This window comes from Chaetodon trifascialis, chromosome 6 (assembly GCF_039877785.1).
Source record: "Chaetodon trifascialis isolate fChaTrf1 chromosome 6, fChaTrf1.hap1, whole genome shotgun sequence".
Lineage (NCBI taxonomy): Eukaryota > Metazoa > Chordata > Actinopteri > Chaetodontiformes > Chaetodontidae > Chaetodon > Chaetodon trifascialis.
In genome coordinates, this window is record NC_092061.1 from 2,885,136 (window position 1) to 2,898,510 (window position 13,375).

A 13,375-nucleotide genomic window follows, 5' to 3' on the forward strand; every position below is an offset into this window, starting at 1 on the left:
GAGCTAACAGTTAGCATGCTCTCAGACTGCAGGATGAACCACTGCGTACGCTAACGAAGGGCGCCATCATAGTATTATTAAAAATAAAAAGACGCTTATTAGAATAAACGACCCTCCGCATCTCTCAGAATGATATTTCTACACGTTTGTTCTCATTTACAGGAGCTTCAGCAGCTACAGCTTCGCCACAGAAATGACTCATCCAAACAAAAGTGCTGCGTCCAAGTTTAATCACACGTCATCATATCAGTGGACCTGACACTGGATGTCCCGCTCAGTGACCTGGAAACACCCCCGCGTACACGTTTTAAGGACATTCGCTGGCATTTCACTGGAAGTGCACCTCTGAAGTTCCCTCTGATCTCGCTCAGAGAGAGAAAAGAAGATGCCCTCCAGGGACCGGCTTCCACTTTCTTCACTAATCTCGTTTGGCTGATTACACGGAAGTCAAGCGCTTTGTGCAAAGTGCTCATTAGTCCTGAAGTAAACAGCACCCTCAGTTTCTTTCTGTTTCCCTGTAAACAAACCGAGCCCCCAAATCTTCACCAGAGCTACCAGAACGGAGAAAGAACTTCAGCTCAGAATCCAGAGAAATCTGCAGCGATCACCTTCAACATCAGAGGAAATAAACAAACAATGCATTCTTTGCTTTTTAATGACGAGGCTTAATTATTCTGTTTCAGTATAAAATACAAGCTTACAAACAAATAAAAAAGAATCACATTTATCAAAAGGGAAACGCGTGCTCATGAAACAGTCAGTCATCACACACAGCGACCGAGACAAATCCAACTCAATAAGTTACGCTTCATATTCAGTATTCAACAAGGCACTTTCTAAGAGGTTAAGGTTCAGAGCTGTTAAAAGAAGGGATGAGTTTCTTCTTAATGACCTTCTGACTGAGACACAGTTGACTAATTTACAGTAAACATCATTTTTTACAGTGTTCTACTGGAGAAGGACTCCTGAGCTGCAGCAGTTTTACATTCAGTTCACATGAAATACAGTAAATATACAAAAGGACACGAGGAGCATACGTTTAACATGTAAACACAAATTACACAGTATACAGAGAATTACAACAGACACAATAGATTTAGAATATTAAATCAGTAGTTTTTTGGGGAAAAAAAACACTTATTTGCTCTCCTGGCAGGAGTTCGATGAGGAGACAGACGGCTCTCTCATGTCTGTATGATGAATATGAAGCTGGTTAGCTTAGCTTAGCACAAAGACAGCGAGCCTGGCTCTGTGCAACCAAACCATCCTGCCACATGATATCTCACACACAATCACCTCACAATGACAACAAGACTGCAGGAAGTCACTAACCCGCTGCTAAACCGTAACGCTAAGCTAGCGATAGCATGTTTACAGCACAAACATGAGAGCGGCATCAGTCTTCTTCTCAGCAGCAAGAAGGCCAATAAGCTGATTTCCCAAAATGTCAGACTGTTCCTTTAAAGCAGGGTCGCCCAGTGTGGGACCCCGGGGCCAAAGGTGGCCCGCCATCAGTTTGATCTGGCCCACCACATGTCTCTAAACAAAAAAGTCAATATTAATTACATGAAATATATAAATTTCTGCTCATGCTGTTTTATTTATTGTGAGGTAAAAATGCTTTTTTAAATATGCACGATCCCTGATTGTTAATTATTTTTCATAATGTGACACTTTGCACAGGGAGTCAGTCAATTAAGTCTTAACAATACAACACAGTAGGTGTTTGCTTGCGGCCCCCGGCCCACCATGAAGTTTCAGCTTTGGCCCCTCGGGGGAAAGGTCTGAGCAGCCCTGCTTTAAAGTCATTCGACCAAGAAAAGTGACAGTCAGTGTGAAAAGGCGGCAGAAGGGACACCAGTGTGTGAATCTGATGCGCTGTCAGGTCGTTACATCACCGTTCATCCGGCTGTACAGAGAACAGCGATCCATGAGGTCTGATGGTGCTGGTGCAAAGTGGATCACACAGGTTAGACGTCACCATGGTCAAGAGATGGTCTCTGAGTTATTCTGACCACGACAGGAGCTGACGGCTGTGAGGCTGTGAAGCATGAAACCCATCACTCAAAGACTCCGACGATTATGATGAGTAAGAGGAGGAGAGCTGCAGCCCCACACATGGCGAGGCAGACGAGTCTCTGTGGAAAATAGAAGAACGGCCATTCAGCGGCTGCAGGAACGAGTGAATCCGTGGATTTGCAGATGACCGGATGGACGAGTGTTGTGTTTAAGGAGCGGGAGCTGAAGCGGTACCTCCCAGCAGCTCTCACACAGGAGGTTTGGTTAGTCCGACAGACAGGCCAACGATTAGTGCAATGACAGCAAGCAGGATCAACAGAGCAAAGGCGAGGATGATGTATTTCTGCTGAGCGGAGAAGACGTTGTTATGGTGGTTTTAAGAGGTCACGTGACTGAGTTTGATAGCTTGTGTAATTGACATTCGCAAATGTTTAGCAAGGCATCATTAGACGGGAACACATACCCTCCGGGATTTCTTCTGGTATCTCACGGCTTTCTTGGTCTCTTCCTTTGCACTGCAAATGTATTCGGCTGCGTTTGAGACGTTCTTCTCGATGTTGTCAACCATTTCTCCCTGTTGATGAAAGTGTTATAATGCTGGGTTTTGTCTTGTAAACTGGTTTCTCATTGAAAACTCTGAAACTTTCCAGTTAAATTTAGCTCTTACCTGAGTTTCCACCAGCATCGCCATGTCCATGAACATGGCGTGGAGTTCTCTGATGCTCGACTCCAGACGCATGATGTCCTGGTGTCGTGACTCTATCTCATTTAGAGCCTGACGTGTGATCTGGGAGTCAGAGATGATCTGAGGGAGGAAGATGGTGAGACAAGGTGAAATAACTCATCCACGCTGATCAGTGAGCAAAGGTTCCACCACACCCCAAACGATCTACTGCTCCTCCGCCACTAGATGGCAGTAACAGCATTTAAGGCAGTGAAGGCTGGGAAAACTTACATCAGATGTGAAGATTGATGGATTTCCACTTTCTAGCATGTTCTCGAGTTCTTCGTCGGTGGTCAGTCTTCCAGCTGGAACAATGAATAGCAGCCATTGATTATCCAGTAATCTGCCTCCACCTGATGCATCATTTAATGACTAAAACCACTGCTGGGGGTGAAAACATGTGGCCTGAGCTCCTGAGTCAGACGCCCCATCAGGCCAGTTGTTTTACTTTAAACTACTTTTAACTGTAGTCCCAAACACCCAGAACCTGGCTCAGAGACGTGATGTGGTTTCTGTGCCTCAAGTGAAGATTTTATAGTGAAAATGCTGCCTGAGGAGAAAATTGAGCCCTGAGATATTTAATATGACACCACTTCTTCTCATGGCCTTTTATTTTTGCTCTGGACCTTCGATTCAGTATCTGCCGTTAAAATATGAACGACCAGCAGAATGAGCTCTCCTGGTTCATTATTGATATGAAGACTATTAGATTAGATTATTTGACTAAACACTTGTAAAAACTAATTAGGGACTTTTGTAGCATGCAAAAACAATGAAAACATACTTTTCACTGACAAAAGTCCCAGATGTCGAGAATGAAAACAACAAATGTCTGAGCTCAGGCCTGCTACAGTATATGCTGCTGTGTGTTTAATCCCAGGATAATGCATTTGTCTGTTGAGTATAAAGCCCGCTGTGTGAGGAGAAGAGGCCTCACTGAGGCTCCATCGATTGAGCTGACAGAAAAATAAAGTCTGTGTTATCCACCCAGGGAACAAAGCTACGAGCACAGCGCTCACTGCTGAGATATGTGCTGTACTGTTTAGTGAAACAACAAATCAAGGCTTCGTTCCAAATGTGAAAATCTGATAATGTGTTTGACTAATGCACACTGAGGGCGACGACAGGAGTTCACTCTTTTATTTACAACTGTGTGATTCGTGGTTTTGAGCTTAAATGCTGATAACAGGCTGTGATTAAACCACAAATGTCTGTTGTGAACATTGTGCATTTGTCAGTGGACTGCTCATTTAGATAATTTCATGTTTAATTGAAGCCACTTCCTGCTGTGGCTTTCAGCTTGTTCATGGTTGAGGGTTGTACTTGTGACTAAGATTAGAAGTGTCTGAGGAACAAAGGAAGCCTGCAGCCCTCACTGAGAAACAGCTGCTGAATCTCTATAAACAGAAAGCTTTCTTTTCCTGAAGCCATGCCTCCCGTTGTACAACACCCTCCCTGGAGAGACGGATCTCTGTGCAGGTGCTTACTCTGTGTTACACACACCTTTTGAAGCTCCCCGGGGAGACGGAGCCAAACACAGCAAAACACTCCCCCGTTACAACTCATCAAGAAAGAGAGTTCAGCTTCTGAGCGACGGAACCGAACGGCGGGTCGAATCCACGGCTGAGGCTCGTGTGGCCGCGTCACAGACAGGTGAACTACTGTTACACGGCCTTCTGCCCGTGTCCCAGGCAACACAAACACAGCGAGCCGTCTCCAGTATCAGCCTCTCCCGTCCTCAGCGTGGAGAACTGGAGCCTCTCATTAACGCCGGCCGCAGGGACTGTGGGAGACGGTCCTATTTTTCGCCTTTCGCTATTGTCTCATGTTACATGTGTGCAGAAGACAATGCACCTGACACACACATTCTCTCATGTTTGTTTGCCGCTGTAATCCTGTGGAAAATATCAAGCTGTCCGCTCGACATTAACACACATTTAACACAAGCTGAAGCTAACAAGTATGAATGCTAATAGACTGATTTACTCTGAAGACTGTGTTAAATCTCACACTGTAGATTCTGCTGTAGATCGAGCAGATCATGTTAGCACTGGACTCCACGCTTGCAGCATGTTTTTATTCATTCTGGCTTGTCAGCGCCTGACTTCTGTATCTTTATATAGCTGGTCGGTGCTCTGTTATACAGCGAGCATCCTATTGTTTGATCAAACCGGCAACTATGACTCATTTAAGTTCCATCAAAGCTCTCAAAGGAAAAGCAGGTCTAACGGCCTCGACCTATTAGAATAGTCCTCATGCTGCGTAAGAGGATAATCTTCAACCAAATGCAAAGTTATTGTAGTGGACACACAGTCTGTCTGTTCTCTCCCCTGATGCAGCTGCTTTGTGGAAGCTAATGGGGATCTGAATAAAGAATAAAACTCACAAAACACTGAAAGTCTAGTGTTTAGATCAGCGTTAAGAGAGCCTGGACATCTTCTGGAAACCTGTTAGCCTGCTGCTGCTGTCTGTTTATCGGGCTCTGATAAACAGACAGCGTGGAAGCAGAGAGGAAACTGGTGCGGTCTGTTTCCTGGATCCTGTCCTCACACAGCTTCAGGGTTTTATTTGTCAAATGTTTATCTGAAGATCTTTCACAAGGCTTGTACGGGCAAAAAATTCAAGCTGAACAAAAAGGAGTATTTCATGTTCATATTAGCCACTGACATTATTATTCTAAAGCCTCCAAAGCTATAAATAGAGCTGTGGTTTCCTGGCGTCGTGAGGGTCCAGGGGGTCCATTATTTGTCACCTACTTATCTCCAGCTGTCTCTGGATCCTTCCTTTGCTTCTTTCACGAAAGGACACTTGAGTCTCGTTGTACTGGGTCATGACCTCCACAAACTTCCTGGACAGCACCGTGTGCTGAGGACAGGAGGGAACACAAGGACAGACGCTGACAATGTGGACATTTCAGACTGCAATGGACTTAATGCCCCACTGGACTGTTCTGTTTGAGACACTGGACTTACATGGTCGGAATTAAAAGTACTTTTTAATGGGTAAAGAAATGTTAGTGTACAACACTCAGTAAACATTTGTGTAGATGTCTGATGGGTGCTGATGACCTCGAGGTGGCAGGAAAGGATGTAAAATGTGAGCTGTTTGTTTCCTGACCTGTGTTTTCTGGATCCTGAAGTCCACAGAGGATCTGTTGGCCACATCGTCTCTGGGCATGCTTTGCTCCATGGCTTCAGAGGGAGAGTTACCACACAGCGTTACACAACATCAGCACCTGCATGGTGTGGTCAGTAAGTATCTAAGTGTGACAACCAGGTCGCGTCGGACTCACATTTCAGTTTAGTTCGCACCACATTGGCGTTCCCTTTGATATCGCTGGTCAGCGCATCCAGTTGATCCTTTGTTCCTTCACACAGACACAAAGAGGAAACGCGTCAGACTTGGTTTAACAATGTGGTTCAGCTAATCTCTGCGCCTGCCCCTCGTGTAAATATTGGATTTGCTCTGATTTCACCTTGTAGCTTGGCAACAACCCTGTGATATTACAGAGGTCACACAGCACACAGCGCAAACCTTTTGTGAGCATTTCCACCTCATGGATCTTAAAACACATTAAACTCAATCAGTGATGATGCCGTGGCACGGAGAGCTGGCCCTTTGTCCTGCAGGGTCCTGGGGCTCGGCCCACACGCTGAACAAAGCCAGGAACTGAGAGCATCTTTAAATCGTTAGAAATACTTTGAAACTGTCTGCTTTGTAATATTATGCACTGCCAGCAAACATCTGCAAATATTTGAATCCCTGACTGTTCAAAGGCTCCTGACAGGGCGAGTCAGAGCCCACTTTACAATGCTTTGTGAGTTTGGGGCAAAACGGAGCCGTTTCCTTCACAGGTTTCCGGCCAGGAAGCCATTCATTTACAATGAGGAGGAAAATGTAACAAAGGAAGTGAGACAGCTGTTGAATTTTCACTGTCAGAGCCTCAAAGTCAAACTCCTGCCAAGCAGTATTCAGGACGGCCAAATGCACAAATGAACCCCTGAAAACGACAAACATCCACAGTGTCTGCATCCTCTCTTTCTCACAAAGACGCACACTTACTGTCGTCGGGGTTGGGTGCAGACAGGATCATGCTGTGCATCTTCCTCACCTCTTCCACCTGGTAGGAGATCTTATCAATGAGTCCTCGAACTTCCTCCACCTAAATCAACCAATAATTCATCAGTGTCTTGAACCATCCTCGTCCCCAAACCTGTGCCCATGGTGGAAGCTGCGGCGACACCCACCCTCCTGAAGAAGCTCTCCATGAAGCCGTCTCCTTCCACTGCGACTGCAGCATCCTCCTCTGCTTGTGTCCTGCTCTGTACGGATGAAACATGGGTTTGAGTGACCTTTCCTGCAGCCAGAATGCTTTTGTTTGTTTGTTTGTTTGTTTGTTTACCTCTAAGGTGTAAACAGTCAAAGCAAGATAGTCACACTTTATAAGGTAAACATGATCACGTAGCTGCTCATTGGCATGTTTATTAGCAGCATATTAGCTCTTTATTTGTCATGATAAAGCACTTTTTAAAGCCTTTCTGGCATGCACAACAACTTCTTTACTCACTATCAGTAAGCAGTAATTAAGAGTTTATTGAGGGAAAACTCTGTTAATGTCCTTGTAGCTGCAGAATAAAGTCTTGCAGAGAAAAAGGCATTAATAAGTGTTTTAAAATGACCAGTAAAGAGCCAGCACGCTGCTGATATGCATGCTAATGAGCAGCTACAGGTGAACATGAGCGCCTTAGTGTAAAGTGTAAAGAAGACACTCACAGCAGTCAGTTCAGAGAGTCGGTCCTTCATCACACCGATCGGCTCGTCTCCTGCCCGGATGGTTCTGTCACAGCCCCCGCCGGCTCATCCTGTCGGTGTCCCCGTGTGGAGGAACACTGAGCCGCCTCACTGAGGACCGAGGCCGAGACGAGAGCGCTGAGGCACCGCCGGCCTACATCAGCACCCAGAGGGGGAGAGAGAGGGAGAGAGCACCGAGAAGTTTGGATTCTGTCAAACCGAAAACTGAAATTCAGTTTAATAAAAAAAAAAATTTAAAAAAAAACTCCGCAGGATCAAGGTCTGATGTAGTTTCTGGTTCACTCTGTGTCGAAACTTGCCACCGCACCCGCGTGAAGATCCGTAACTGATCCTCAGTGTGTCTTTCCCGGGATACGCCTTTCTCCCACCTCCCTCCTCTCTCTCTCTCTCTCTCTCTCTCTCTCTCTCTCTCTCTCTCTCTCAGGGGGGCAAACGAGTCCACCCTCAATTAAATTTGACCAATTCTAATAAAAAACTGGATGACTGTGGTCCTGCTGTATTTTTGGAGCAGTCGTGACGTTAAAAGCTGTTTCAGAGCATCGCTGTGACCCAGAACATGACTCTGCGCCCGGGCTGACTTCTTTCTCCTCAGATGATGAGTTTTACTTAGACCGTGAACACACCACCAGGCGGTTACATGAGAGGCTTTCATGAAAAATAGATCAGCGCGGCTGGGTGGTCACTAAGCTGACGGCGGTGTGGCCATGCGGTGGCGCTGTTTACCTGGATATGGGTGGAGGTCGACCTTGGCAGCCTGTGACGGGACCAGCAGCGCTCACCTGTAGGTATCCTCCAAACGGTCAGAGGCACGAGCACCCGGAAAGCTTTGACCCACTTCTCATTGAACACATTAAAGATTTTCCTGCATGGACCTACAGTGTGAAGCTCACTGTGTGATCTTTGAGCCTTTGAAATGGAATTCATCAAACTCAAGTCACTCGTAAAAAGTTATAATTAGTGATTGGGACGCTGAAACTGGTCGATTCTGCCTTTGTGTAACCGCCCGCCTCTTGCAGCATCCCTGTCGTCCCCGGAGAGTCCGGGTGTTGTCCTGTGATTCAACCCAATGTCCAAACGAGCCATGACAGCACATGTGTAACACCTAACTTTTATCTAAACAGCGTTTGGACGCAGCGCGCTGACCCTGATCTGATTCATGCTCCGCACAATCTCCAATTACGCACAAATAATGCCATTTACGCACAGCTCTAACGCCCCTCCTCAGAAGGTCCAAAAATGACATCACGTTTTGCAATTCCCACGTTCAGTCCAACAAGCCAGTACGCCTCCACGGAGCTGCTCCACTCCGTGCAGTTTCCAGATGCAGGCGCAGAAACCCCCAGAAACCAGGACGAGTTGAGCGTAGAAGACGGATCACGGATTACAGTTTCTGCGTGGAAGTGGAGGCTGGCCTTCACATTTGTATCATGAAAGAGCAACTCGTGAAGTTTTTCTGCCTCGTGCCAGAACTCTAAATTGAGTCTCCCTTTTTTTTTTTTTTTGCTTGCTGTAGTTCAGCTCATTGCTGTTTGTCCGTGTTTCTGGACACATGGACTGATGAAGAGTTTTCACATCTCGGAATAATGAGCGACTCCTCTCGGATTCATCTTTATTTGGGGATTTAACAGTTATTTCAGAAAAGACTTCTTATGGTACATTTTCTAAAAGCTATGGAGCTGTCTTTGCGAATTCACCTTTTCGCAGCTTTTGTCTCCTGTGTTAAGGTAAGCTCACGGCAAAAACTCATCCTGACAGCTGCTGCCGTCCTCTCGTATCATACTCTGAGTTTGTGTTTTAGAGCAGCTTTTATAAATACGTTTGATTTCCTTACAGGTTTATGCTCAAGTGGTACAACCTGCCAAGCATCCAGGTAGTGATGAGTCTGTGTGTGATTGCTTTTTTATTATTTTTTATTTTTATTTTTTCTTAAATCTAATAACATTTTTCAGCTTTATGTTTAATCAGAAATGTTGAGTGAGCTGTAAAAACAAAGTGATCAAGATCAGATGTTATTGATTTGTTTACCCCTCTGCTCCATCACAATAACTTTTACAGCTGTTGGGGTCATTATTTTCAATCTTTTAATCCCCCCAAAATCCAAAGCGGAGCACCAGGAAAGTAGATTTTGAGTAATGGGATGGAGCTTGATTGGGGGAAAACCCCCTTCTCGGATGCTTGTTTACCCGTGAACTCTCGTCCAGGCCTGCAGGTGTTGGCCACAGCGTCACATTATTGGCCTCTAGATGCTGTGGACGGAATCCATGAACTGTGGGACCAGATTGGAAACAGACCAGGTTATGTTAACGGAAGCAACATAAGTATGTGCATACATAAACGGGGCATATGCTCGCGGGAATGCATGATTGTCTGATTGCTGTCTGCATGGTCTGGAGCTGTTTTCACCACCCACCTTCCAGCCACAGCCGTCACGCTTTTTAAATGCGCTGCAGTGTTCACAGCTTTTGTATTATATGTCACACTGAAGTTATTATTTTAATGCTACAGTGATTTACACACAGTATCCTGTAATCTGGAGGTGGTTAGGTCTGACAGAAATGTAGAGGACAGGTCATCATACTGCATCTTAGAGATTTTTATGTCTCCCACATGCATTGAGTTTGCAGCCATGTTGGTTAGAGCTAATTTTAAAGAAATGTTGAAGGGGGATCGGGTATAGACGTGAGCTCGATGTGTGGAGTTAAAGAAAATCCTCCAGTCCAGAGGAAACGAGCTGAACCTCTGCGAGCGCCTCCAGCTCAGCATCGCTCTGTCTCATACCTGCACACCACGTCCCTCCCATTGCCTTCCTGTCACTGTTCTCTTGTGTCCTCTGTCATGTGTCCATGTAGGTGTGAATCACTGTTCTTCTCCTTTGTCTTTGTCCAGCTCTCAGAATCCACAACCACACTGTGCTCCCTTCCTCCCATAACTCTTCCTATGTGTATACCAATGACTCTGCCTACACTAACATTTCTGCAACAGTAGGTGAGGATCCATCACTCTCTGCTCACTTCATTTGTGCGTCGCTCACTGCTGTTTTGCTCTCTGTATCCACACACGGTCGAGCCGAGCAGCTCACACGTTTCCTCTTGTTTGGCCTTTTGTTCGTGCGGCACAAGCTGAGGAATTCTCAGCCTTTTAATAAGTCATTATGGTTCATTAGCTTGAGCCAAACCATAATCAGTACATCTAAGCTTAATGCCTTTGTGTTCTTTAATGAGGTGCATTCACGCTCAGGAACTTTGGTTGATTTGATTTGATGGATAAACAGAGATCTGACCTCATGTCCAGCAGATGCCGCTTATAGATTTTAATGGACGTGATGCTCTTGATTTGTGCAGATATTGTTGAAGGAATGGTCAACAAGGGCATCTTTCTGAATGGAGATAACGGCGGCACCTTTCTCCACTTTGGAAACTACCAGAACTCTTGCATCAGTGACCCGACGCTGTGCGGCCCTGAGGGTGAGTGCGCCGCGCTTGGTGCATGGGAGCATCTGGCACAACACAAATATATCAAACTGTCTCTTGCATTGATGGCTGCATGTCTTTCTCCAGGGATCACCTTCTCCTTTTTCTGGAAAAACCACGAGGCAGAGTCCCGTTTCGCCGTAGCCTCTGGAGGGAAAGTCATCTCCAACGGCTTCTCCGTCTACACCAATCCCTTTGTCGGATATGTGGAATTTTACACTCGAGGCAACAACCACAGATGGAAGGTCAACATCAGAGTTCCAGGTATTGTGAATGGATTTGCCTTCAGTTCCCATAAGCACCTATGAGCAATGTGTTTTCCTCTTGGATGTATATTGTGTTCACCCTAAATTGTTAGTTATGTAATTGCATTCGTGGTTTCTGGTTAACGGAGGCCAGATGCAGCCGCTGGGAGTTGATTTGGCAAGTCAAGGACGGACTTCATAAGTGTTTCGCTGTATCACAAAACATATAATTATTCTGGAGATGTGGTCATTTCCCATTTAAATGCAATAATGTTTGGTGATTAGTCAAGGTTGGGTTGGATTAAATTTGAAACACAATAAAGTGTGACCAATACTTTGAATCCAATTGTGAAAATAAGAGATGAGATGAAACAGTTTGGTGAGCAGAAGGGGGAAAAAAACGGAGACTCGCCGTGATGTGAGGCTTTTACAGATCACTGTTTTCTTCTCCAATGACTGCTGTCATCCTTGTTTTTGCTGCAGTAACTCGAGGTTGCGTTCACGGGGCGTCGTAGCTCAGTTTGAGGGGAGTGTTCGGTTACAGAGGATCAAACATCATGTGGTTTTCAGGCAGTGTGACACGTCGAGGTTTCAGGGCGCTCTGAGGGTGAAGATTAAACCTTCGGGTGCCCCCAGACTCATGTTATTGCACATAAAGAAGAGGCAGAGGGCTAAACGCGTACGTGGGGGTGGTCTTTAGCACATATGGTTTATATTCTAACCACAAATGAGTGTGTTTTGGTTGTTTCGCTCCTCTGGCAGACGCGCTTCTTTAGACAGTTGATGTTTTGTCTTTCGGGACTCTCCTTAATGTCAGATTTCTTAAACAAAGGGAAGTAAGTTCATTGTTTTGTAAAATTGACTGGAAAGAGCCGGAACAGACTGTGGCCTGTGAAATAACAAAGACAAAAAAACAAAGAGCCGAAACCAAAAGTTGATTCATTCATTGGATCAGCGCAGAATTATTCAGCAACTCTTTTGATTTGCGTTAAATCGCTTTTAGCAGATAAACTGTTATAACTTTAGTGACTTTTCATCTGGTACATCAAAATTTAAAATCATCAAACTCTTTGCTTTCTCAGTTCCTGCAAAACTAATGACACTTATGTTTAAGCTATTTAGCAAACGTTAGCTAACACGCTAAACTAAGAGGGTGAACATGGTAAACATTAGCCCGAACCTGCTAAATGTTAGCATGTTAGCATTGTTGTTTTTGTCTTGTTCAGCCAAAATGTGAACATGTTCCACTCCTCAGATAGAAGGCTGCGTGAGATTGGGTCATTTTCACAAATTCACACATACTTTGTGAAGCTGCTCTTTGCAGCCCTGCATGAATTACACTAATGGCATGCTTCCTGTTTCAGGGCCGTACTGGACCCACATTCTCTTCACGTGGACAAAAGCTGATGGTCTGATGGTCTACATCAATGGGACCTTCACTGCTAGTGACGCTACTGGTGGCAGCGTCTCAGAGTACTATGGAGACCCCTACGCTGACCTGGTCATTGGGACAGGCAACGACAGGGCGTATGGTCACTACGTCACAGGCGCCTTCGATGAGTTTGTCATCTGGGAAAGGGCTCTTTCACCGAAGGAGATCTTGCTCTACTACAGTGCAGCCATAGGTAGGACATCACGCACCACTGGGAAGTGTTTCCTGTCCTTCTAGGACATCTATCATAATGATTCCTCCCTCTTGACTCCGCTCTGAGGAAAAAGCAATTTCCTCATCTTCACTACGTTCCAGCCACAGCATTCGTGAATAACAAGATATGAAACTATACAAATGTGCTCAAGCTCCCTGTCAGATGTCACAAAACACTGTCATATAAGTGTCATGCCTCACATCGTTCTTCCTTATAAGTATTTGTAAGAGTGCAGAGGCATGCTGGGTCGCAGGGGGCACATCATTTTGAATTAATGTGACAGGTCATAGCAGGCTAGGACAAAAACTCAGGCTGTTTGGTCCTCGCGCTGTTTATCTCGTTTGGTGCCATAAATGGACAAAAACATGTTGACATTTATGAAAACAATGAAAAAAATATCAGTCTGTTGTGTGATAATGCATCTCGCCGACTGTCATGGTAATGAGACGGTCTGATTAA

General features: G+C 45.3%; 2 protein-coding genes across 4 annotated transcripts in view; one reads left to right on the forward strand and one right to left on the reverse strand.

The window, feature by feature from the left end:
• Window positions 1-638: 638 nt before the first annotated feature.
• Window positions 639-7,953, reverse strand: stx2b (syntaxin 2b). 2 transcript variants are annotated; one of them, XM_070964292.1, is made up of 10 exons: window positions 7,517-7,953; window positions 6,991-7,065; window positions 6,806-6,905; window positions 6,036-6,110; window positions 5,861-5,934; window positions 5,500-5,608; window positions 2,975-3,048; window positions 2,687-2,824; window positions 2,483-2,593; window positions 639-2,138 (listed from the first exon to the last, which is right to left on the reverse strand). In XM_070964292.1, exons 1-10 carry the CDS (start codon window positions 7,544-7,546, stop codon window positions 2,061-2,063), a joined length of 864 nt encoding a protein of 287 aa, XP_070820393.1. In that variant the 5' UTR covers window positions 7,547-7,953; the 3' UTR covers window positions 639-2,060. The 2 variants fall into 2 exon arrangements, with proteins under 2 accessions (XP_070820393.1, XP_070820392.1); XM_070964291.1 differs by lacking the exon at window positions 639-2,138 and adding an exon at window positions 2,197-2,362 and having other exon boundaries at window positions 7,517-7,641.
• Window positions 7,954-9,057: 1,104 nt separating this feature from the next.
• Window positions 9,058-13,375, forward strand: part of adgrd1 (adhesion G protein-coupled receptor D1) — a 29,082-nt gene continuing 24,764 nt past the window's right edge. The window contains exons 1-7 of one of the 2 annotated variants that reach the window (XM_070963542.1): window positions 9,091-9,279; window positions 9,389-9,425; window positions 9,757-9,873; window positions 10,442-10,540; window positions 10,897-11,019; window positions 11,113-11,289; window positions 12,635-12,895. In XM_070963542.1, the coding sequence (XP_070819643.1) occupies window positions 9,205-9,279; window positions 9,389-9,425; window positions 9,757-9,873; window positions 10,442-10,540; window positions 10,897-11,019; window positions 11,113-11,289; window positions 12,635-12,895 (889 nt within the window). In that variant the 5' untranslated portion in view covers window positions 9,091-9,204. Of the gene's footprint in view, window positions 9,280-9,388; window positions 9,426-9,756; window positions 9,874-10,441; window positions 10,541-10,896; window positions 11,020-11,112; window positions 11,290-12,634; window positions 12,896-13,375 lie in introns of both variants that reach the window. The other variant, XM_070963541.1, reaches the window with a different exon arrangement.

Coding starts and splice junctions, on each gene's coding strand:
- stx2b (XM_070964291.1), bottom strand. CDS start 7,546: ATGAAGGACCGACTCTCTGAACTGACTGCT. Junction 6,906..6,990: donor TGGAGAGCTTCTTCAGGAGG/GTGGGTGTCGCC, acceptor TGGTTGATTTAG/GTGGAGGAAGTTCGAGGACT. Junction 2,825..2,974: donor CATCAATCTTCACATCTGAT/GTAAGTTTTCCC, acceptor TTCCTCCCTCAG/ATCATCTCTGACTCCCAGAT.